The sequence below is a fragment of the Zootoca vivipara genome, chromosome 16 (assembly GCF_965207765.1).
Source record: "Zootoca vivipara chromosome 16, rZooViv2.hap1.1, whole genome shotgun sequence".
In the NCBI taxonomy this organism is placed as follows: domain Eukaryota; kingdom Metazoa; phylum Chordata; class Lepidosauria; order Squamata; family Lacertidae; genus Zootoca; species Zootoca vivipara.
This window is the reverse complement of record NC_142599.1, coordinates 16356340-16382230: the sequence shown is the minus strand read 5'-3', so window position 1 is coordinate 16382230 and position 25891 is coordinate 16356340. Positions and strand designations below refer to the sequence as shown.

Sequence of the window (25891 nt, the reverse complement as noted above, 5' to 3'; positions counted from 1 at the left end):
CTATGCACTGGGACCTTGCTGCTGGTCAGAGTAGACCAACTTGGCCAACCTGGGATAGAGTAGACCAACTTGGCCTGCCTGGGACCTTGCTGATGGTCAGAGTAGACCAACTTGGCCAACCTGATGCCTTCCAAATATTTTGGACTATCATTCCCATCAGTCCCTGCCAGCATGGCTATGCTGGAGGAGAAAATATGGCTGTAGCCAGGAGGAATCCAAAGCCTCTGGAGGGCACCAAGTTGGTGAAGTCTGCAGGAGACAATACTCTGGCTTTGATGGACCAATGGGGGGACATTGACCTCTACATATGCTCAGAGGCTCCTGCCTTAACCCTGATTTCTTCTAAGGAGCTGGCTTTAATCCCTGATGTTGTTCCCTTGCAGGACAGAGAGCTACGGCCAGAAGAAATAGATGGTAAGGTTCTTGTTTGCCTTCTCTATACCTATAAAAATGGAGTAGATAAATTCATAGTGGATTAAGACTGTGACAACTAGGCATGCTGGCTATATGATACCTCCAGATGAGAGGCAGCAGGCCAGCTGAATGCCAGCTACAAGGGTACAAGAGTGGGAGCAGGGCAGCTGCAAGTGGCATCTAGTTGTCCCTGTGAGAGGTTGGACTACGTGTGCCTCCAACCCCCTGCAGTGATCACAGCTTTAGCCTGATTCGGCTGCAGGCCAGCTCTGATGCTCATGTGCTGCTTTTGCTAAAACAGCACTGCTGGCCTTCTGGGGTTTCCAACAACGAGATGCCAGCCACCCTCACTTCCTGGTTTTGTACCAACCTGAATGATAATTCAAAAATTATATTTAAGAACATAAGAAGAGCCTGTTATATCAGGTCAATGGCCCGTCTAGTCCGGCATCCTGTTCTCAAGCAGGACCTGAGCACGAGAGCCCTCTCCTCTCCTGTGATTCCTAGAAACTGGTACAGTCGTACCTTGGATCCTGAACGCCTTGGCTCCCAAACAAATTGGCTCCCAAACGATTGAAACCCGGAAGTGAGTGTTCTGGTTTTCGAATGTCCTTTGGGAAGCCAAATGCCCAACGGGGTTTCCATGGCTTCTGATTGGCTGCAGGAGCTTCCTGCAGCCAATCAGAAGCCGTGCTTTGGTTTCCAAATGTTTTGCAAGTCAAACGGACTTCCGGAACAGATTCCGTTCGACTTCCAAGGTACGACTGTATTTGGAATCATTACTGCCTCTGACTGTGGATGCAGAGCATAGCTATCCTGGCTAGTAGCCACTGATAGTCCTATCCTCCTTGAAATTGAGGAAGTGTAAGAAGTTGCATTGTCTCACTATCCATCTGGAGGTGCATGCTTTTATTTAAACTAGGGTAGCCATGTGTCCTACTGCACCAGAGGTGGGGAACCTTATTCAGATTAAAGCTCACATTTCCTTATGGGGAAGAAACAAAACACCTCTCCTCCATCTAGACTAGCAAGAGTTCCAGGGCGCATTGTCAGAGACTGGCAGGGGTCCAAAGAGTGTGTGGCAAAGGCTGGGGGGTAGGAGTGCAACTCAGGAGAGGGGACCAGAAATTAATGGGGTCTGATGCCACCCACAAGGCAGGAGCCAGGCGCATGGGAGGAAGAAGAGTCAGGGTAGTCTGAGACAGAGGAAGGCATGCAGGATGTGGTGGAGGAAGAGGAAACTATTCAGACAAGGGAACAGCCGGTCAACTCCCCACCTAGAACCAAGAGGGGCTTGAAGAGGGAAGAGCAGCAACAACTTCCATATAGGAGAAGTCTCAGTTTGTGGGCACGCAACCCATCAGAGGAGGGCATAGGAGGCCAAAGGAGGAGTGGACCCACTATTTCTGCAACTGCTTCGCAGGGTCCAGACCTGTGGACAGCTGCCCAGAGGCTAAAAATATGGGTGCATGTGTATATCTGGAGCACTGGGGGAGCTGCTGTAAGTGCTTCACCTGTCAACAAAGAAACAACTATCAGATGTGTGACTTCCTTAGTTGGGGCAGCAGGCCATGAAGTGCATTCCAGCCAGGTGAAAACTGTGAACTGGAGTCATTGAGAGGTGTGGCTGGTGGGGGTGTGTGGTTCAGGGAGAGAGTCCCAGGAGCTGGATAGAAAGGTTTAGAGCAGGGGTAGGCAACCTAAGGCCCGTGGGCCGGATGCGGCCCAATCGCCTTCTCAGTCCAGCCCGTGGATGGTCCGGGAATCAGCATGTTTTTACATGAGTAGAATGTGTGCTTTTATTTAAAATGCAACTCTGGGTTATTTGTGGGGCATAGGAATTCGTTCATTACCCCCCCCCCCTCCATATAGTCCGGCCCACCACATGGTCTGAGAGATGGTGGACTGGCTCACGGCTGAAAAAGGTTGCTGACCCCTGGTTTAGAGGGCCATATTTAGCTCCTGGGCTTGAAGTTCCCCACTCCTGTACTATGAAAAGCACAGCCTTGGTATTTGAAGGCATTCTTTCTGTTTCAAGGGCTGTCCAGTTTACTTCCAGTTTAAAGAACCATAAGAAGAGAGCAGGAGGGGCCAAGGATTGGTCTAAAGCAGGCTTCCTCAAACTCAGCCCTCCAGATGTTTTTGGCCTACAACTCCCATGATCCCTAGCTAGCACGACCAGTGGTCAGGGATGATGGGAATTGTAGTCTCAAAACATCTGGAGGGCCGAGTTTGAGGAAGCCTGGTCTAAAGTCTCCTCTAGCATCAGGAGAGCCCTGAGAAGATATCCCATAGTTTGAAACTCCAGGACCTAGAAGAGGAAAGTAGTAGCCCTTTACTGGCCAGATGCAGCATTCAGGGAGTAAGGCTTCTGGCCAATGAATACCTAGCATAGGCTATAAAGATATCCTAGTTGCTCCAGAACACTGCTGAAGCAACTTGTGTGTTGTGCCTCAGCTGTAGGATTACTGACCATGTTCCTGAAACTCACCTCTACTGTATGTCCCTTTCCAAGGTGCTGATCTTGGTGCCTCACCTTCCTGTCTGCTTGGAACTCCTGGCCTCCCCTTTGCTTGGGCCATCACCTCTCCATGATGGTGGGCGTCCCCGTGGATCAGACACATGGTAGCACTGGGTTGGGGCTGATGAGAGCTGGAGTGCAAAACACCTGGAAGGCACCCGGCTGGGGAAGGCGATGCTAAAATATTCTGTTGCCACATGCCTTTCACACACTCCTTTTTGTCTCCATGCCAGCAACATGTCAGCTCATATGGCACGGTCCATTTTGTGGACCTCACATACCTTAGCCTCAATAGCAGGAGGACCTAGACAACATGATGCAGGACCAGGGCCTGTGGCAGAAAATCCACAGGGTATGTCCCTCCTACTCATTAATTTGAGGCACAGTCAACCCCAGTGGTAAGGAAAATAGCTCAGTGGTAGAGCATCTGCTTGGTGTGCACAGAAGGTCACAGGTTAAATCCCTGGCACTTCTAGGTCAGGCTGGGGGAGATTCCACTCTTGAAACCCTTGAGAGCTGCTGCCAATCAGTGTAGATGATACAGTGGTACCTCAGGTTACGAACTTAATTCGTTTCGGAGGTCCGTTCTTAACCCAAAACCATTCTTAACCTGAGGCTCACTTTCGCTAATGGGGCCTCCTGCTGGCGCATGATTTCCGGTCTCATCCTGGGGCAAAGTTCGCAACCCAGAGCAACTACTTCTGGGTTAGCAGAGTTCGTGACCCAAAGCGTTTGTAACCCGAGGTACCACTGTACTGAACTAGATGGACCAAAGGTCTGATTCAGTACAAGGTAGCATCCTATTTAAACCACCCCTTAATTGAAAACATTGAGAACACTATCAACACTGACTCCAGGGTTTCAGAGCAAGGAGAAATTCCTAGCCCCGACTAGAGATGCCACTGGGGGTTGACCCTGGGCCTCTCTGCATGCCAAGCAGCTGCCCTGCCACAGATGACCTATGGCCCTTCTTTTCCAAAGTGGGTTCATTCCGGGCCATGTTTGTAGCAAGGAACATGCCTCACCACCTCCACTGACAGCCACGTTCTCTGATTGGATTCACCTCGACAGAACTGAGAGAAGCCTTCAAGGAGTTTGATAAGGACAGGGATGGCTACATCAACTGCCGAGACCTGGGCAACTGCATGCGCACCATGGGCTACATGCCAACGGAAATGGAACTCATCGAGCTCTCCCAGCAGATCAACATGAACCGTGAGTGCCAGTCACCTGCCAAGGGGGCATCCCTCCTCCCTCCACAGTGCCACTCTCACTCCTGGTTAGGTTTTTCCAGTCTTCTGGGCAATGTCTTCCTCATCTTCCTTTGGGCTGCCTTTCTGCACAAGCACAACTCCCCACCCCACTTCTAGACTAGGCTTATGCTTGGCTGCTGCACTCTACGCTCTGGCAAACTTCCAGACTGGATTATTCCAACTAGGGGTGTCAAAGAAATCAGTAGAAAGTTGACCTGGGGTTGTATCAAACTACGTTCTGCTAGTAACAACAACAACAATTTATTATTTATATGCTGCCCATCTGACTAGGTTGCCCCAGCCACTCTTGGCAGCTTCTAACAATTTAAAACAGGCATCCCCAAACTCGGCCCTCCAGCTGTTTTGGGACTACAGTTCCCATCGTCCCTGACCACTGATCCTGTTAGCTAGGGATGATGGGAGTTGCAGTCCCAAAACAGCTGGAGGGCCGCGTTTGTGGATGCCTGATTAAAAACATCAAACCCACAAACAGGTCCTGAGCATAACAGCATTCTCCCATCCTATGATTTGTAGCAACTGGTATTCAGAAGCATTACTGCCTCTGGCCATGGAGGCACAGCATAACCAATTAAGTCACATCCATCCATTTCAATGGGCCTACTCTAAGTAGGACTCAGCTGGATGCAGGCCGTGGATGCAACATTCCCTTTTTTCATGGTCAGGAATGGGATCCCTTCCTGTGGATTCTGGCAGTATTTGAAAACATGTCTCCCCCCCCCCCGAGTCCTCTCCAGGGTGAACATAACTGGCTCTTTCTCCTTGCCCTGACAGGACTTGTTTTCCATACAGCTGACCATCTTCGTTGCCCTTCCTTTGAACCCATTGCAATTTGTCTGTATTCTGCTTAAAGTGGTTGTCAGTATCTTACTGTACTCCCTCGTCGCTCTGTGTTCCTAGAGGGTGGCCACGTAGATTTCGATGACTTTGTGGAACTGATGGGACCAAAGCTTCTGGCAGAGACGGCAGACATGATTGGGGTCAAGGAGCTACGCGATGCCTTCAGGGAGGTGAGAGCCAGATTGTGCAGCCCCTTCGGTGTGTTACAAACTATCTACCAGTTCAAGGTGGTATACAGCTTGGGATCAGGATACCTGAAAGATCATCTAGCTCCTTATATGCACAACCCATCTCTTTACCTTGCAAATGGATCAGGCATCCTGCTCCCCACACTAGCCAATCAGATGCCTTGTGGAAGCTCACAGGCAGGGAATAAAGGTAAATCCCTGAGGTGGGATGAGGCCAAAGGGGGCTCATCTAGTCCAGCATTCTGTTATCACAGTGGCCAACTAGATGCTCCGACTGGAAGTCCAGAAGCAGGACCTGAGTACAGCAGGAACTCTTGTATTACATAGTCACTTGTAATTCCCAGCCATTGGTATTCAGAAGCACACTGCCTCCAACATACGTAGCCATCATGGCTTGTGGCCATGGATAGCCATGAATTTCTCCAAGGACCCCTCCAGACACTCCTGTGTGTGTGTGTGTGTGTGTGTGTGCGCGCGCATTCATGATTTGTGCTCCTGGTGACATCAGGGCAGTTATGTGTGATCTCACTCTCAATACTTTTGCAAAATTTTCAGGATGCATGTATAGCTTTGCTTTCAATCTGTGCATGTCCTATAACTTCCTGCTGAAAGCCTGTAGCTTTCCTTACCACAAATGTTTGGGGAGCATTTGTCCCACATTTGTTGTGCTATACTGAGGGTGCATCCCAGATGGCAAAAGTGCAGTAATGGGGAAGCATCTTGAAACAACTAATAAAGCAGAAGTGCATGTGGGCATTCTAATATAAATCAAAACGTAAGTCTTAATCTTCCTCTGTGCCCTCCTCCAGATATTGCTAGACTTCAGTTCTCCCCATCCAGAACATTTAGCAGAGTTTGGTGGGAGCTGGGGGAGGGTGGGGTGGACAGGTTCTCCCCTACCTTTGCAATGCACCTTTAAAGTGTTTTTCACAAAAGGCAGGATATAAATAACTTAAAGCAAAAAGCAGAGATGCCAGCATAGCTGCCAAGTTTTCCCTTTTCTCGCGAGGAAGCCTATTCAGCATAAGGGAAAATCCCTTAAAATAAGGGATAACTTGGCAGCTATGGATACCAGTCTGGTTTCAGTCAGGTGAGGTTCTTGCCAGAGTGGCTCAAGAGGTGAGAAAGGACATTGGCAACTGTGGAGATGAGAGGGGTGCATCCTGAGAAATCTGACTAGTTCCATCCTAACGGTCCCGGACATCTGTTGCCTTCTTGCAGTTCGACACAAACGGTGATGGAGAGATCAGCACCAATGAACTACGAGAAGCAATGAAGAAGCTGCTCGGGCAGCAAGTGGGTCACCGGGACATAGAAGACATAATAAGGGACGTCGACCTGAATGGAGACGGACGAGTGGATTTTGAAGGTGAGAGAGAGAGAGAGTGAGGGGTTTCCCACTGGACAAGCAGCAGATCTGCGCCTGGTTCCAATGAAGGACATGCCCAATGTGAGTCACGGACTAGCTAGATGCAGAGGAGTGGTGGCAGGCACCAGCTGGGTAACCCTCAAGGGAATGCCCTCCTACTGCAACCAGCTGCCTTTCCCCCTGGTTTCCCAGGATCAGAAGAGGCATGAAGAGGGTGGAGCAGAAACAGACCTGTTGACTGAGTCTCAAATTGCTTGGGAAGGACCCAGGGGTGGGGAGGCTAAGGCATCTATGGGAAGGCAGGGGCCTTCATCCTCACAACTGCCTCATTGGGGCAAGATCTACCAGGAAGAGTTGCTGTGCTTGTTAAGCCTGGCCTCCTGAGCTATTTGTTTCTTTGAATAAAGAGTCAGCTTCACTGACACTCTGTGAGTTATTACTGACCTGCCCCTGGCACTCACCCGACAATGGGTCCCGTCAGGAATTGTCCTTGCAGGAAACATTGGAGGCAGGCAAAAGCACTCAATAATGGTGTGGAGCAGGGCCTTAGGGAGAGTCCTGAGGGCCAGAAAGAGAGGCTTGGAGGGCCACATCCTGGGTATTTGTGGCCAGGCTACCTCTGCCCATTGGGGATCTCCTAAACTTGTGAAAAGTGTTTCATGACATGGACATTTGGACCTCCAACAGGAAGTCACGATCTAACAATAAAATACACATACTGTACAGTGTAAACCTGATCCTTAAGGGGGCATGCAATCCCCTACAGAAAGGGCCAAATCCACTCCCTGGTCAGGCAAACCGTTCTCCCACAGAACCTCCTTTAGCTTTTTGGCTCTCATCCATCTGTGACCAATCTCAGCTGAGTCAGTTCATAATGTCAACATTTCTAAGAAGCTGCTATCTGGAAGCTGGTGAAGACCAAAGGAAGATTTATTTTATTTTTTTTAAAAATGTCCTGAATAATATTCAATGCTTGAAGCAGCAGGTGATTGATTATTCATTATCACTATTCCTGCACAGCCCTCGGATCATCTAGTTACAGCTGCCTTCTCCAACCTGATGCCCTCCAGGTGTCTTGAACTGCAACTCCTATCAGACCCTAGTATGGCCATTTGATACTGGGGTTGGTAAGAGCACACACTGTGCTGACTGGGGCTGATGGGAGCTGTAGCCTGAAATATATGGAGGGTATCAGGTTGGTGGAGGCTGGTGGAGGCAGTGGTGGTTGGTTCCCATTGGGGCTGGTAGGGCCAACAGTAGGTGGCACCTGAGCCTATGACAGTTAAGTAATTCTAGTTTTGTCCCCCTGCTGAGTTCTACAAGGGGCAACACTGAGACTAAGGAGGAGGAGGAAGCTGACAGACAGGGCCACCACCTGGCTTAGTTGCAAGAAGGCAGGCAGCTGGAAGAATGGCTGAGGTCGGCAGACTGAGACTAGCAGAGCAGTGCCTTACTTGCCCCAATCGACCAGTGTCCTGACTCAGTATAAGGCACCTTCCTTACGCACCTTCCTTCTCTATTGTCACATCTGTACCATAAGTTTAAAGCAAATGACACCCCCAGAGAATCCTGGGAACTGTAGTTTGTTAGGAGTGCTGGAAATTGTAGCACTGTGAAGGATAGGGCTGGGCGATATCTGGTTTTCAGCACTGATTTATCACCAGCTAAACCAGGCATCCCCAAACTTCAGCCCTCCAGATGTTTTGGACTACAATTCCCACCATCCCTGACCACTGGTCCTGTTAGCTAGGGATCATGGGAGTTGTAGGCCAAAACATCTGGAGGACCGCAGTTTGGGGATGCCTGAGCTAAACATTGTGATATATCAATATATTATGATGTCTGAAATAAAGATGGAGGTATGTAGAGGCATTGGCAGGCTTCATGGTTTTTCCTGCATTGTGATTTTTGCTGGCGCCTGCTCTTGTGATTTGCTGCCTGCTGCAGGAAACAGGGGAGAACTGAGCCGGCAGAGTTAACAGGGGCTGCAGGAATCGAGAGAAGCATTGGCTGGCTTCATAGTTTCCCCCACGGTGTGATTTTTGCATAGCATGCATGCACATCATGATTTGCGATATATTGCCAGGTCAAAAATTATGAAACTGATATCACAATATGGACTTCAAACCAGTTTTGGATGACATATCGCCCAGCCCTAGTGAGGGATGCACTACAGTTCCCAGTATTATTGGGGAAAGCTAGGACTGTTGAAGTGCTACATAAATGTGTTTTAAACGTAGGATGTGGATGTGACCTCTTTTTCCTTTTTCTCTTTCCTTCTCGCCTGCAGAGTTTGTCAGGATGATGTCCCGCTGAGTATGGTTCTTGGGCTGAAAACGAATCAGCAGCTGAGGGAAGACGAGGACCTGAACGGAGCACCCAGCCCCAATGTTCCTATGCAAAGGTTGACGCACTGGCTGCGCTCGAGACAGTGCAAGATGCCAACCTGCCTCTCTGATCCAAAGTGGCCCTGATGCTCCTTCACCCTTCCACACTGTGAAAAAAGACGATCTCCAGTAACTGGAAATGTTCCTGGGTGATGCTGGGCTCCAGGACCAGCCACGTTTGCAAGCGAAGGTGACGACTCTTTCCCTGCTTTGACTCTTCCGGCAAGCACTGCAAAGGTGAAAGAGAAGGAAGGGGTTCTCTCAAACTGGTGGCTTATGGCAAAAAGCCACCTGGGATTGGTGCCTGCCACAGATTGCACTCTTTTCCTTGGTGAACTGATTGTGTATTGGCCTCATGCCTCCTTGTGTTGTTAATCATCTGTGTTGAGTTATTTATAGCCTCCCCGGAATGTTCTTGTGTCTCCCTGCGGTTATGTTAATGAGAGCAAATATACCTTTGAAATGCAAAACATAAATAACAAGAGCAAGACTTTGGCAGGCCTGGCTCTTCTGTGGGAGGAGGAGAGGTGGCTTGAGGCAGTGGGGATGGCAACAGCGATGGAGCCGGCCCTACCATTAGACAACTGCTTGAGACAGCAGGTGCAAGGAGGAGGAGGAGGAGAGCCTTGGTGGCTCTGTCCTACCTCCATTGTCAGAGGCAGTAAAAGCCCCCAAATGCCAATCCTGGGAATCCCAGGTGGAAGAGTGCTGCTTTGCTCAGGTTCCATTTGCAAGACATCTGGCTGGGCACTCCGAAAACAGGAGGCTGTACTCCATGGACCACTGACCAGATCTATCAGGGCTTCTCTGATGAGGAAAAGGCAGCCCCTCCCCATCTGTTCCTCTTTATCCCTCTGTTGAAACACAGAGCTGTGTGTGCCACACGAACTAACCAATAGCCCTTAGGTGCCATGGAGGATGCTCGCTTTGCTAGTGCCGAAGAGAGAATCAGCTGCCAGTCCACTTGGCTTTTGTCCATCAAAATGGGGGGGAAGAGTACTAACATGTCCTTTGCCTCACTGGCTTCATCAACACCATCTATTTAAAGCACACACACACACCCCCCCCAAAATAATGGGAACTGTAGTTTCCTTTTCACAGAGCTACAATTCCAAGCACCCTTAAACTACAGGCAGCCTTAGAGCCTGGCATAATCAAAGTAAATTCCAGCAGTCACAGCTATCACTTGCCTGATGCCACAGATAGCAGAGGAAGCATGTTATCACATGTTGATCTGTTGCCCATTCTAGTGGCAGTCACAACACACCAGGCAGCACAATCCTGAGCACATCTCCTCAGAAGAACCGTCTATTGCAGGGGTAGCTAACCAGCAGCCTGGGGGCCTGATCCAGCCCCCTAAGTAAACCTCAAGACCCCATAGGGTTTGGTGGCAGCAGAACAAAGGGGGGGAGCAGACACAGAGCTACAGTGTATAAACTACAGTTCCCAGGATTATTGGAGAGGCACATGGGGAGATGTGCTTTAAGTCTTTCCCACCTGATGCTGTAAGGTACATCTTGGGTTTCTATTAGGGGAGAAGCCAATCACTGAGTAGATCCGACAAGCATGAGGTCTGCCCGTGCCTGCCCTGGGCCAATGATCTTTTCAGCTGGTGGATCAGAACCCACAGACGGGTATCAGCTTAACCTAAGCTCAGTGACAGCAGCAGCAGCAGCACTGCCTCCACATGGAAATATATGGTTTTTAAACAGCAGTGAATTAAAAAGCAAGTCCCCAAATGAACGTTTGGGCTAAAGGTGGGTCCCAGGTGTGAAGAGGCTGAGGCACGTCAGGTTCCAGAGGACCTATCAGCAAGAGACCTTCCAAAGACCCCTTTGCTAAGTGAGCCCAACCGCTCCTCAGTGTGTTGTAATCACCAGTTGCTGCTTCTCCTCCTTATCATCATGGTACTACTTACTTGCTTGCCGGGCAGAGCCCAGTGAGTCAGCAAGCAGACCAGGGGCATTTTCTGACCCTCCTTCTTTCAACACTGTTACAGTCTGGCCGGGTCAGAGTAAGAAGCGGATGAACCAAGCAAACTGGCTGCAAGGGGTGGAGGGGAGGAGCAGGATCTTGTCGACAGGTCCTGCTGCTGGGGTGTAAGCCCTCCTGGCAGGTGCTGGACCATGCTGAGCCTTGATGCTGGCCCAACCATTGGGCAAAAAAGATGACAGCCTTCTACCTCCAACGTGGATCAAGCAGCTCCTAGGCCTTTTCTTTCTAAACTAGAAATCCCTGGTTGTGCAGGTAAGAGGCTCCAACCCCCGGCTTCAAAAGTCGCATCTACGCATGTCCGGAAGTGCATAGACGCAACTTCCGGTGTCGGCGGCGGCCATTTTTGGTGTCTGTAGAAGGGCAAAACAACACCCGAAGTTATGTCGACGCAACTTCCGGTGTCACATGGTTGCCGGTCCCGGATTCTGCAGTCCAGGACTTGGAAGGTAAGGGAAGCGCCAGTACTCACCATGAAGTTGTTACAGTAAGTGCCTCATTTTGAACATTGGGGGAGGGGTGATGTGTCAGTGCTGGGTACCCTTGAGTACCCCCAGAAAAAAGCACTGCCTCTACCCTACCCTATGTAAAGTATTACCCAGAACAACAGTTTGCACGACCCACTAAGGAAGATAATTGCACCATAACAGGGTCGTCTTCAGCATACCTGGGGCCCTGGCGCCGTGGTGCGACGGATCCCTCCGGTGCCCCCCCCCCTGTTTCCCAGCGCGGCGGGCGCAGCGCGTAGCACTGCTGCCGCCTGGAGGGCCAGCACCCTGCGCCACCCAGCCTGGCCATAGGGTCGGCCCTGGGCCAGGGGGCGCTGTGCAAAGAGTGGCCTGAAGCCGCTGAACAGCTGAGAGGCGCGCCTGGGGCCGCCTACGCCGCGCCTCTCCACGGGCACATCAGCGCCCCTGGTGGCCTGGCGCCCCGCGCCACTGGACCCAGGCCTAAGACGGCCCTGCACCATAACATTCAAAACAGCAACAATTAATGCACATTTAGTCAAAATCCAGTACGTTTAATCAATTCAACAAAACTGACAAACTTCATCCAGTGATTTAATACGAACCCTTCACGCCGAGGTCTCGCGACACGTCGCAACAAATAAAAATGCAATATTAAAAACAGTTTTAAACAAATCAGAATAACAGGGTGGGTCTTAAAAATACACCTCTCTAGTGTGAAAGGTCAGCAGAAAGAGGTTTGTTTTCAGCGATGACAAAAGCTGTACTGCGAAGACACCCGGTGCACCTCTGGGGGGGGGCAGCATTGCACAACTAACGGGGCGACACAAAGGATGTCCTCTCATGGGCCACCAGCCCTTGAGATTCTGAGGACAGTGGAACTACCAAGAGGCCCCCTCCGTAGCAAGCACATCCCTGACTGTTGCTGGCAAGTGATGATGAGAGTTGTAGTCCAAAACACCTAGAAGGCACTAAGCTCGCTGTTATGTACTAAGTTTGGATCGACGTAGAACAATAGGCAAGTAGGATCCTAGAATGCAACAACTGATTGGCTTGCAGGAGAAGACCAATCAGGCTCCAGGAAGAAGTTAATCAGCCTATTAGGCTAGTAGGATCGTAGAATGCAACAACTGATTGGCCTGCAGGAAAAGACCAATCAGGCTCCAGGAGGGAAGCAGAATCAGCCAATCAGATGGGACTCATTGTGTAAATGTATGTAAAGGCCTGAGGTTTGTGGGGCATTTCATTCAAGCTGCAGTAAAGAGCATGAAGTCACTACAGGACTCCAAGTATATCACTTGCAAAGGTTGATTTAGTCAGAGCAGCAGCAAATCTCCTTGGACTCAGCCAGATATCGTCCTCAGCTGCAACCCTTTTAGGAGCTGAAACCACTGGGCCTGCTGGCCTTCAAGGAAGCGCTCTACTTCCAACATACATTACATAGCTGCCAAGTTTTCCATTTTCTCGTGAGGAAGCCTATTCAGCATAAGGGAATTTCCCTTTAAAAAAGGGAGAACTTGGCAGCTATGACATTATAATGCACAGTTCACATCCACTGACGGTGCAGCCCCTCAGCCCCCCTGTGCCTGCCCAAGTATTATTGGACCAGCCTTAGCCAAAATGGGAGTAAAGCCAGAGTGTGAGTCGCCCTACCATCCTGCAGACGAAAGGATAGATTCCTTCTCTGTATAACTCAGTCTCCGGAAGCCAAATTCAGCAGGAGAGAGGCTGTTTTCTTGTACAGGCAGGTTCAGGGATTAAACCTTCAATCTAATAATCTCATTGCAGGGATTATTCCTCTGCTTTCATCTCCCGGCCAGTGCTGGGAGAGATTCCAAGCTGCCCTGCAGACAATACACAAGTGGAGCAAGGATCCGCCCAGCTAGGCTGCTCAGCATGCAAGCACCATGTCTCCAAACTAGTGTGACTTGCCCCCATGGTTCTGTCTTCAACTATGTGCTGCAGCCAGGAGTGCAGCCAGGAAAGTTTGGACCCTGGTCTTAATAACCTGATGGTGGCCTCCTTCAGACAGCTGTGTGTATTAGTTGTGAAGCACATAAGAAACACTTCTCTTGCCACCCTACTGCCATTCCAAACTTTATGCCTGTTTTTACTTTCCTGATAGGTTACAGCAGGAGTGAGGAACCCCTTTTTAGCTCAAGGGCCACATTGTGCTCTAAACAACCTTCTGGGAGGCCATATAGCAGGAGGCAGGTGGGGCCAGAGGTAAAAGTGGGTGGAGTAACGGATGTAAATTTTACCTTGCTGATTCCTACACAGATTTTCACTCCCTCCATTCAGGCAAACAAGAGGTACGGTATGACTCACGCTGATTTAACCACAGTGGTGCAAGATCAGGAACAGAGGCCTGTGAGCCTTTCACTTGTAGGTCACTAGCACAAATCCAGAGGAGCTAAGGTGATGGGGTGGCTAAGCATGCTGGCAATAAACAGGATACAGAGGCTCTGTGAAGTGTGCAGTGCTGATCGTTCAACATTCAGAGTGACTGACAGCATTTGACAAGCCTGTGACCCTGCAGGTTTCGTTGCTGTACCCCCAATCCCCAGCCGCCTGCATGGCCAATGGTCAGAGATCATGAGTGTTGTATTCTAGCAGCATGCATAGGGCCACATTGTCTAGTAGTCTATGCAGGAGGCTGACAAGCTCTGTTGCAGACTCAGTCCCTCTCCTGGTGAATCCCAGCATCAGTTCCACATTTGCACTGATAAGCCACCTCTTCCTTAAGTTGATAGGCTGTGACATAGTTCAGGCTTGGCGCCCATTCACAGGGACACAGACAGTTTAGCCATCGAAAAACAACAGAGAGAAACACAATCACTTATTACGGATGCCCACATAAAAAACTGCTGTTCAAAGCACAGCTGCAGTGACCCAGTGAAAAGGTGGCAACCTGTTTACAGCTCCCAAGTTGCTGGCAGGTAATTTGGCTACTTAAGACCTCAAAGGAAGCTGCCTTATACAACTGGTCCATTCAGCTCAGTACTTTCTATGCTGATTGGCAGTGGTTCTTTGGGATTTTGGGCAAGGAGCCCTACCTGCCATTGGGAATTGGGACCTTCTGCAGTGCAGATGCTCTACCACTGAGCTATGTCACTTCCCCAAGAGAGTAGGCTATAGTATGTCAAAATGTGGACCATTATTGAGAGGGCAATGAAACAGCTTTGTTTCAGCTGCAAAGTTGTTCCTGCTGCTGTTATTATTATTGTTAATTTTATTTATACATCACCCTTAAAGAGCTCTGGGTATTGCAAAGGATGAACAACATCACTGATTTAACACAAACACAGCACGAAAATATTCATCTAGTAACAGTCCTACATAACACGTTGAGCTGCTCCTTCACCCCAGGGACCGCTGGGGCTTAATTTCCCTTTCTCAGCTAATAACTTGTTCCACTGACCTGTCACCCCAGCTGCGTTTAAGTGCTTCAAAGCCCCGTGGCCGACCTGGACTAGTCACAGCTTAAACTGAGAAATCTTCAGGGATTAGTGAGGATTGGCTGTAATCAGTGCAAATGAGCCCTAACAAGGCCTGCCTCTGGCCAGCCGGCCTGAGATTTTTTGCTGCCTGAGATGGTGCCACCTTCATTCCATGCGGAGAAGCTGGCAACATGGGCAGATGAGCCTTATTTCAACACTGGCAAAGGAGCAACAGAACACAGGAAGAGCCTGCTGGATTAGGCCAATGGCCCATCTAGTCCAGCATCCTGTTCTCACAGTGGCCAATCAGCAGGGGCGTAGGAACACAGGGGCGGTGGGGGGCGGATTGCCCCGAGTGACGCGATCCCAGGGTCGCCATCGCCACTGCCTGCCCCGCCCCCAAAAGGCGTGCCCTGCCCCCAAACGCGCTCCACGTCATTGCGCACGGCGCGCGCGCCCCCAAAACACGCGGCGCACCCCGCCCCAGAATGTGCACCATGTCACTGGGGGCAGTGCGCCTGCTCTCCGCCCCCCGGTGGTGGAGCATGAACCTCCGCCGCTGCCAATCAAATGTCTCTGGGAATCCAGCAACCAGAATCCAAGCCCAAGACCAATGTCCCTTCCTGTGGTTTCCAGCAACTGGAAATCAGAAACATAACTGATTCTGACCATAGAGATGACACATAGACACCAGGGCTAGTAGCCATGGATAGCCTTCTCCTCCATAAAATTTTCTAATCCTCTTTTTAAAGTCATCCAAGTTGGTAGCCACCACTGCCTTCTGTAGGGCGAAGCAGTCCTTTCCTTTGTCAATCTTCCAACATTCAGCATAATTGGATGTCCACAAGTTCTAGCCCAGGCACCCCCAAACTGCGGCCCTCCAGATGTTTTGGCCTACAACTCCCATGATCCCTAGCTAACAGGACCAGTGGTCAGGGATGATGGGGATTGTAGTCCAAAACATCTGGAGGGCCGCAGTTTGGGGATGCCTGTTCTAGCCCTATGAGAGAGGGAGAGTCACTGCCGGTTATTGTAGGCAATACTGTAATAGATTTTTTTGGGGGGGGGGTATCCTACTAAACCCTATAAATTAATAAATGTGGAATTTGGAATGTGAAGGGAGAAATAGAAGCTGCCTATGCAAAATGACCTAGCCAAGCCAGGGTCATTAAGAAACAATACAGGGCAACTGAGAGCCATTGGAAATGCAAGGAAATGCAGAGCACCCCCTTGCCCTGAGATGTGAACAGAGACTGGGAGTTTGTAAGTAACTGGGTGTGAGGTGACAGGAAAAGAGAGTTCTGGGAAGAAGAAGAAAGAAGAAAGACTAGGATCCATCTTAGGCAGGCTGGCTGAAGGCTGGCTGCACTGCTGCAGGAGACAAGCCCCTCTTGAAAGGACCTGGACTGCCTCCATGCAGAATGAAGGTGTAAATAGGTGAATAAACCATATTTCTTAAAACTACAACAGTCTCCGCTGTGTCTCAGTTCTCCAAAGGAATACAGGCCTTGGGTGAATGTCTGAAACCCCCTATGGCCTCTTGCTACCGCTCAGCAGAGAGGAGGAGACACCCAACTTCTGAAACAATGCTGAGCTAGGTGAACAAAATGTCTGATTCAGTAATGTATATGCTTGGTTGCTTTCATAATTTTAAAATATGTTAGAAATGATGTTCTGGTGACCAGCAGTAGCCCCTGAGTTGTTTATGTCCGAATAGGTGCTGGTGCCAGGTCTGTCTGCTGCTGTCCCCATAAAATGCTGTTATTTGGGCTGTCATTTGTGTAGGGGCTGGGCTGTGGGTCCATGGATGCCTGGTACCTGGAAGATCATTTTTTTAAATAAAAAAACACACCCTACAACTCTGCCACCTTCACTGGGGTCCTAAATCTGCCTCGCTGTAGGTCTCCCTCCTTCTGGGGATGAGTGTGCTTTGACTAACTTTGTACCAGGATCTGAGCAAACCTGGAGGGGCTTGCTTCTGCGAACTTGAGCCATTTCCCACATCCCAATATGACATGGGTTTTGCTGCACATACTATGCTATGCAAGACTTTGTAATGGTCCTAAAGCAGGAGGAGGCCGCTTGCTGGCTTGATTAAAAACAACAACACGCCTTGAACAAGTGATTACTAAAGCCTTTCTTCAGAAATCTGCAGAGGGCATGGAGCGATTGAGCGGGATTTGTAACTCCACAGCACCACCAAGCACCCAATCTGTGCATTACAAGTACCGGCTGCCCAAATTGAATGAAAAGGTACATTAGGGAACACTCTCTTGCCCAACTTGTGCCTGTCTAGGCAGCTTCATTACAAATGCTTTGGCTCTTGTGGAGGCTTCCTTGCACTAAAGCGGCTCAGCTTTTAGGGCATTCCCCGCAGACTTTGGAAATGCTGCTGAATAATTTGCTGGAGAGTCTGGAAAGTCAAAGATCAAACACCTATTTGAAACCAGAATGTCACTGAAGGAAGCATTAAGTGCACTGCTTCACTTTCCACTCTCACCTCCCAACTTCCCTTCCCTCTTAATTGGCTCCCCACCACCACCAAAAGAACCGAATAAGTTCACCAGAAGAGGAGCCTGATTGGGCTTGAGTTAGCCTATGAATCAGCTTGTCTGTTGAAGCAGGGAGAGAAGTGCATTGTTTGAAAGTACCTGCCACAGCAACACCTTCGCTGATGCTAAGCAGGTCTGGGTCTGATCAGTGCCTGGATGGGAGACCTGTCTGGGGACCCTATGTGAGGCTGCCTTGAATTCCGCTGCAGAAAGATAGGGTGCAAATAAATTAAAAGACATCACAAGGCACCATTTCCCTAATATGGAACTCCCTCCTCATAGAGGTGCACCTGACACCTTCGTTATGCAGCTTCCAGTGGATGTTGAATATGCTTTTGGCACATGAGCTGCATATTTTTAGGACCCACCTTAGTTTTGTTATTTTGAGTTGTTTTAAACGTTTTTTGAAATTGTGTTTTAATGTTGTAACCAGTCCTAGGACCTTAGGGTGAAGGGTGGTTAATTAATCATAATCCTCTTGATGTACAATATATTTTATCCTGATCTTTTCACAGTGGCAGGAACATTTAGGGGGGGGTGTCTTATCACTGAGTAAACATGTACAGTCAAACCTTGGTTTGCGACCGCCTCCGTTTGCAACCGCTTTGGTTTCCAACCATCGTGCACCCGGAAGTGTTTACATCCGGGTTCCGCAGCGCTCGGATGTGCAGAAGCGATCTGTGCAGTGTGTGCGTGCGCAGAAGCGCTCTGTTATGTATTAGTGTATATAGTTTTCCCTCAGGTCCTTGACAGTTGTTTTAGGAGGGAACTTTAGGAGGGAACTTTGAATTATGTTTGATACATTGTTTGAGCCAGCCTCTATAAAAGCAGGCCAGCTCGGCAATGCAGTTCAGTTCTGTTCTGGCTTCCGAATAAAGAGCTTCTTGAAGAATCGCTGTTTTGTCTACCCACTATTTAATATGCTCTATCGGCACTTCGTGCACGCGCAGAAGCGTGCCTTCGGCGAGCGACCGATTTGGGGAGCAACCAGCTCCACGGAACGGATTGCGGTCGCAAACCAAGGTACCACTGTATAGGATTGCAGTGTCATCCCACTGCTACCCACTGTTTAATAGCTGTAAAAATAGAGACTCCATCCAGGAGTTTTAAGCATATGTGGCGCTGGGGTGCAAAGATCTGCCCGGAGACCCCCCCCCGGTTGCCCAGTCCCAGGCGCGCAGGAGGGTGGAGCTGGCCGGCTGCTTCAGTGTCTTGCTGGCTCGGTCGCCCCCGAACCCGCAGCAGAAGAGCCCGCTGCGGCATTGACCAATGGGCGTGCTCTTCCCCGGACTCAACTCTCGGGCCCTGGACTCTCGGCCTGGTGCCCCTGAGAGCCTGTCGCCCGAGTACCCCGCACTCCTAGCACCTATGGGTAAGACGGCCCATCTTCCACACGCCTAAAGACTACAACCTGTCGTTGAAATTCTATATTGATCCAGAGCAGAACTCCAATATATAGTTAGCAGAGTAAAAACTTAAACACGTTGCTTAGTTCCCCCAAAAAATAGACCAGAGGCAATTGTATTTCATCCAGGAGAGGTTTACTGCTACTGAAGGCAAATTAGCATAATGGTCACAAATCCAGTACATTCAGGATTGGCACTGTCCATAAGAAATCCAGTTGCAGCAGACTTAGCTTAAACTTGCAATAGCTTATAATAAGTCAAAACCTTAACACTGTTCACAGAACACCACACCAGAAGGGAAAGAAATAGAAAGTAAAACCCAGGCTTCTTCTGGCCTTGCTATTATAGTCTCTGTGATTATAAATAAAGATAGTTCCTTTTCACTATATAACCATATTCAGTATTAATAATTCCTTTAGAAGCTTTCTATGTTAAGAGTATTTTAGAACAAGTACCATGTAAGTTTGTTGTATTTTACTACTGAAAGTGTCTTTTGACACGCCCTAAGACAATTAGTCGCTTCTAGCCCTTTAAGAAATGGAGCACCACTCAGTATATAAGCCAGCAATCAGAAACACCCTTCAGCAGTCTTAGCAATGGCGTTATAACATCACAGCTAGGAGAACTTTTACAGCCCTCTACCTAATCTTTTTCAAATAGCTATGATATTTATTATTTGAACTGTCTCATAGGATTAGCTAACCTTTGGTTTAAACAAAACTTGAGTCTTATTTTGGGGGTTTTTACCCCAGACTGCGGTGTAGCTTTCAGTTCTTTTCAGAGTCTCCAGTTCCTGTCTAGTTTTTGATAAAAAAAACCTCAGCCCTTAAACAATTTTCCTAGAGATTTTTCCAGTGAAACGAGTCACTCAGCCGGCACCTCGTCAAGGTTTACTTTATTTAGAGGTTTCTTTGAGAAATTTATGTTTTTTCTATATCAAGGTTTATTTTGGGAGATTTAAGCTAATTTTGGTTTTTTGAACAATTATCAGTTTAGTTTTATTATTATTCACTTTATCAATATCTCGTTTCAGGGATTTATCACGGTATAGTTTTGTTTTTGCGCTGATTATTATTATAGTCAGCATGACCTTGACAGAAAAAGATAACAGAACCAGTTTAAGCCAGCTGAACTCAGCTTCTCTGAAGGAATAACCCAAACATCATGAACCTTCTGCTTGTTTCTTTCTCACTGAGAAGTTTCCAGAACTCCCTTTAATTAATTAGAATAGGAAACAAATCCACACATCAGATCAATACTTTCTGCACTAAGTCTGTGTTGTAAAATTTAAGCTGGTTCCTATGAACCCAGAGAAATGGATCTTGACCCAGGGAGAGCCCAAGGATCCAGGCAAGCAGACGAATTTAAGCGTCTCCTGCTCACCAAATAACAGAGACCAAACCAGGACGTACGAAGCAAGGCACTTTTATTTTTGCTGTTGCAACAGGGTCCTTCCTCTCACTCAGGAGAACAAGGAAGGAACCCCAAACAAAGATGTCTTGCCCTTAAAAAGAGATTTGAAATTGGTTTCAGCCCACCCCCCAGAAGCATCATCCATATGTCACAGAAGGGGTGTAGCCCAAGACCCCTCTCCCTAGATTCATCATAGGTACATCATGAAAGGGGAGGTCTGGTGGCAGTAATCTGAGCATCCTGGACCCTGCCCCCTGCCCCCAAAACCTAATCAACAAAATTGAGAGATATTTACATTTCCCTGTTTCCCAGCCAAGTTAATCACACCCTTTTGTCTGGCAGTCAGGTATCAGGATGCCAGGGATTATCACTTTAATTCCTGAGACAATGAGAAGGTTCCCCCCACCCCACTTCTTCCTTGCAGAGGAACACCTGGTCAGAGAGAGTCAAAATGGTGTCAGTCAGGCCTGTTTTCCTGTGCTGCTTCAGACAAGTTTCTGTACATTCATGTACATGTTTTATGAACAATTATTATATATATATATATATATATATATATATATATGACCTCAAAATTCTTATAACATCTGCAAACTGACATCTTAATTTAACAAGAGTTTGCAGATTGCAAAGTGGCTGTAGAGCTATCAAGAAAGGCAGGAGAGAGATCACCTTGATGTGAATCAGTAGGGGGCTTTTCCAATCCCTCTCCAGGGTTTCGGTTTTCCGGCAATTTAATTTTTATGAACTTTGTGTCAGAAGCTACAGTAGCAAATACTTTTTCCTCTGGCTATTAACTAGTGACGCACAAACTAAAAAAACCCAAACTTAAACAGAGGGGAAATCCAGACCCAGCCTGTCAATTTGCTATACAGCTTTTCTACTTATTCAGAGATGGTGGAAATGATTTTGTCACCTGAGAAAAAATACTATCATAAATGGGGGCTTATGTTTTCCTCTGAGCTTGCTTAAATCTGTGTTTGAACTATAATAATAACTATTGGAATATATTTATTTATATCCTGCATTTTACTGATAAGAACAGCTAAAAACATAGTGGGGGGCAACAATCATTGAAAAACAATTAAGTATTAATAAAATTAAAACTGTATAAGATCTATTTAAAACATACAGAAAATCACAACGAAAACAGCAAGGCACCAGCCTCCTCGTTAAAAGCAGTCAGCTCCCCAAAGCCTGTTGAAACAGGAAGATCTGTTGCTGCTAGCAGAAGGACAACAAGGAGGGAGCCAGTCTGTCTAACAAATCTAGGGATTTGCCAAGTCTGGAAGCAGCCACAGAGAAGGCTCTCTCCCGCATCCCTACCAAATGTGCCTGTGAGAAGGGACTCCCCCCAAAATCTCTGAGTCTCAGCATGTTTTTATGAAGGAATATGGTCATTCAAATAGCTTGGACCAAAGTCATCAGGGCTTTACAGGTCATAACCAGCATTTTGAATTGTGCCATAAAACAGACCAGTAGGCAGTGGAGCTGTTGTAACCAGTGCCAGTGAATAATCTGTCTACAGCAGGCATCCCCAAACTTCGGCCCTCCAGATGTTTTGGACTACAATTCCCATCATCCCTGACCACTGGTCCTGTTAGCTAAGGATCATGGGAGTTGTAGGCCAAAACATCTGGAGGGCTGCAGTTTGAGGATGCCTGGTCTACAGCTCTCTGAGCCAATTTGAAGTTTCTGAGCACTTTTTAAAGGCAGGCCCACATTACAGCAATCCAAATGGGATGGAACTAAGGTGTGTGTCACTGTGGCCATATCAGACATCTGGAGAAACAGGCGCAGCTGGCGCACTAGCTTTAAATGTGCACATGCACTCCGGGCCAACACAGCGACCTGGGCATCCAGGCTTCGAACTGAGTCCAACACACCTAAACTGCAAGCCTGTGTTTTCAGGGGGAACACTACCCCACCTAGCACAGTCTGAATCCCTATTCCCTGGTCTGCCTTCCGAACGACCAAGAGCACCCCTGTCTTGTCTGGATTAAGTTTAAATTTGTTTACCCCCATCCAAGCCATTATTGATAGCAGACACTGGTTTAGAACTGAGACAGCTTCCTTGTATTTAAAGCAGGGTGACATTAGCACACTGGTGACACCGAACCCCGAAACTCCAGACCATCTCTCCCAGTGGTTTTATGTAGATGTTAAATAGCATGGGGGACTGAACACAACCCTGAGGGACCACGCAAGGAAGCTACCAAGATGTCAAACAGGAGTCCCCCAGCACCATTTTCTGGGTTCACCCCTCCAAGAAGGAATGGAGCCACTGTAAAACAGTGCCTCCAAGTGCCATTCCAGCAAGGTGGCCCAGAAGGACACAATGCTCAATGGAATTGAAGGCCACTGAGAGATCCAGCAGAACCAACAGGGACATCCTCTGTCCAGTTCCCAGTATGTCATTCACCAAGGTGATGAAAGCAATCTCGTCTCATAACAAGGCCTGAAATCAGATTGAAGTGGATCTAGATACGTAATCTGTCTCCTTGAGAAACCCCTAAAGCTGAGATGCCACCGCACCTAGCCCTGAAATGAAATGTTGGAAATTGGCTGATAATTATCTAATATGGCGGGATTCAAGGCAAATCACAGGTATGTAACATTATGGAGCTCAGTCTGGTTGTGAAAATGTGCAACTGTTTCTGCCCTCAGATTTCTGTTGTTGTTGCTCTGGGGCAAATTGAAATTGATGTCTCTCCTCCCCACTGAGTCCTACTGAGCAGCATTACTTGCACACTGAAAGATCTAGAGTTGCCTCGGATATGATTCTTACAATTCCATTCTTGATGTCCTTTGCTACTTCATGTCACCCCCCCCCCCTTTGAATTGCATCAATGGGTCCATGTGGTTAATGGAGATCAGATCAGACAGGCTCTTCTCAGCTTGGAATTCGGAGTTCTACCTAGCCTACAAGCTGTCACAGTACCTCCTCCTCCTCCTCCAAAAATACTGGCAGTGCTTGTCCCTAGCCTAGGGCATTCACACACAGCTGAGGCAGAATCTCAGCATTTTTGCGCTCCCAGCGGCTCCTCAATTTACTTCCACCTGCCCTGCAGCTCTGCTTCCCAGTTTGTAAAAGGGGGCCCTATCTGTGACTATGCACAGCCCATTTACCAAACTATTGTGACATTCCTGTGTGTTGCCAGTGACCAGCCATTCCTGTTCAGCTGCTCCATTCCCTATTGTTCTCCTCTAAGTACACTGCTGCATACAAATTGCTTGGAATTGCAAGTGGGGAGAGGGCTGTTGTATTTTATTATTTATTTTAATTATGTATGGACTATATTTATTAATAATGGATTTTATACTTCAAAACTGTGTAGAAACCATTTTGGCATGCAAGAGGTACATAATGATTCAGGTGCTGCTTGTGGGCTTCCCTTTGGTGAATCTGGTTGGCCACTATAACAGGCACGTGCAACAGGTAGATCGTGATCTACTGGTAGATCATGGGGTGTTCCTGGTAGATCTCTAGCCCCTCAGTGATCTATACCCCCCCCCAAAAAAGCTCTACAACGTTGGCTTTCCTAAAAAAGCTCAGCAACTTTTGCTTCCTAGCAAAAAAGTGGGCCATCAGATTAAGTTCCACTATCCGACTGGGGATTCAGGACCATCAACTGTGTTTTATATACCGTAATCAACTTTTGATTACATTCTGTGTATATCGCAATGCTCATTCAATTCCATTCATTCATATATTCAGTTCCATTCATTCATTTGCTCCCAAAAGAAAAGCTCAACCACCTTGGCTTCCCCAAAAAAGCTCAACAACTTTGATCCATCCAACAACAATGGGTAGATCACTGCCAGTTTTTTTACACTGTGAGTAGATCACAGTCTACTGGGAGTTGGCCACCCCTGCACTATAAAAACAGGGTGCTGGACTAGCCCCCCCCCCCATCCCCTTCCTGCTTTGACCTCATTCAGAGGGCCTTTCTTGTTCTCCTGTTCTGGACCTGCTATTATAAAATGATAGCGGCAAGGCCTTTTCCATGGCGACACTTATGCTGTGAAATACCTCCCTTGGGACATGCAAATGGCCTTCAGACAAGCCCCCAGCTCAGTTCCTGTCTTTCCGGAGGCCTAATCCCATATCTGCATTCTTTGGCTAAGGGATGCGGGTAGCACTGTGGTCTAAACTACTGAGCCTCTTGGGCTTGCCGATCAGGTCAGTGATTCGAATCCCCGCGACAGGGTGAGACCCCATTGGTCTGTCCCAACTCCTGCCAACCTAACAATTCGAAAGCACACCAGTGCAAGTAGATAAATAGGTACCGCTGCAACGGGAAGGTAAACGGCATTTCTCGTTGCGCCGAAGTGGTTTAGTCCTGCTGGCCACATGACCTGGAAAGCTGTTTGTGGACAAACACCGGCTCCCTCGGCCTGAAAGCAAGATGAGCACCACATCCCAGTCACCAACAGTCCAGGGGTCCTTTACTTTTACTTATTTGGCTATTTTGCACACCGATCCCACATGAAGCTTCAACGGGGCTTACTCCTGTCCTAACAGTGCAAGTTTGTGCATGGATACTTGGAAGCCCCCCTGAGTTCAATGAAACTTCCTCCTATTAACTTCTAACCACCCTTGCTCAGAAGTCCCATTGAATTCAATCAGGTTTATTCCCAAGTATATTGAGTTAGGGGCTGCAGCTGGTTTAGTCTGTACAGTATACTTTTAAAAATAGTTCTAAGGTATAATAGTTCTTACAATTTTTCTCTCAACTTTCTGAGATCAATTCTAAGAGCCCTGTCATCTGTTGTTGTTGTTTAGTCGTGTCCGACTCTTCGTGACCCCATGGACCAGAGCACGCCAGGCACTCCTGTCTTCCACTGCCTCCCGCAGTTTGGCCAAACTCATGTCAGTCAAGAAGAGTCTAACGCTCAAGAGTCTACAGGACTATAAAAACTGGCTGGAGGAGGAGTGGAGTCGGTTGCCATGACTACAACTAGGCCTCCGAGGGCCCAAGCGCCAGCTTCCGGCTTCCTTCTGGCGCTAATTCCCCATCATTACCTGCGCTCAGCAGCCGCGCTGTAGCTTTGTGATTGGTCGATCTTGGGGTTTACCAACACGTTCAGAGGAAGGGGGGGTGAATTCCTAAGGGACCGTTCGAGCCAAATGGGTTGCCAGGAAAAAGGCAATGCCATTTCCCCTCCTCCCCTATCATGGTTTATTTTTATACAAACGCCCAGAAACAGTTTAGGCATTCCGAAGTAGAAAGCGAATTGTTTCCACCGCGTTAATAAAACGGATCACACCACATGGAACGCGCCACTCACTCTGAGAATGGAAGGCGGGAAGCGCGCGCGCGCTGTGACGATTGAAACGCTATCTCTCTTCCCCCCTCGAGTCATTGACCAAATGGTACACCCCAACCGCCCCGTCCTGCTCCTCCAGAGTTGCCAGTCCGCCAGCCCGTCTCCACTTCCCACGGCTGGTGCGCTCTCAACGCAACTTGCTTCTTCTTCTTTTTCCCTCCCGCGCGCGCTCTGCCGATATGCAAATAGTGGGGCTCCGGCAGCCAACGGGAAGAAGAGGGCCCGCCATGCCGCGCGGCTATTGGCCGGCGTCGCGGGCAGCCGGCAAAGGCTAGCGGGTTAGGGTGCCCCCTTGCGGCT

At 48.5% G+C, this 25891-nt stretch overlaps 1 protein-coding gene across 4 annotated transcripts in view; it reads left to right on the top strand.

Annotated features, from left to right (window-relative positions):
• Positions 1-9480, top strand: part of CABP1 (calcium binding protein 1) — a 37752-nt gene extending 28272 nt beyond the window's left edge. For all 4 annotated transcript variants that reach the window (XM_060269447.2, XM_088659790.1, XM_035098328.3 and 1 more), the window contains 5 exons: positions 384-414; positions 4007-4150; positions 5107-5216; positions 6456-6603; positions 8894-9480. In XM_060269447.2, the coding sequence (XP_060125430.2) occupies positions 384-414; positions 4007-4150; positions 5107-5216; positions 6456-6603; positions 8894-8919 (459 nt within the window). In that variant the 3' untranslated portion in view covers positions 8920-9480. The remainder of the gene's footprint in view (positions 1-383; positions 415-4006; positions 4151-5106; positions 5217-6455; positions 6604-8893) is intronic.
• Positions 9481-25891: the final 16411 nt, after the last annotated feature.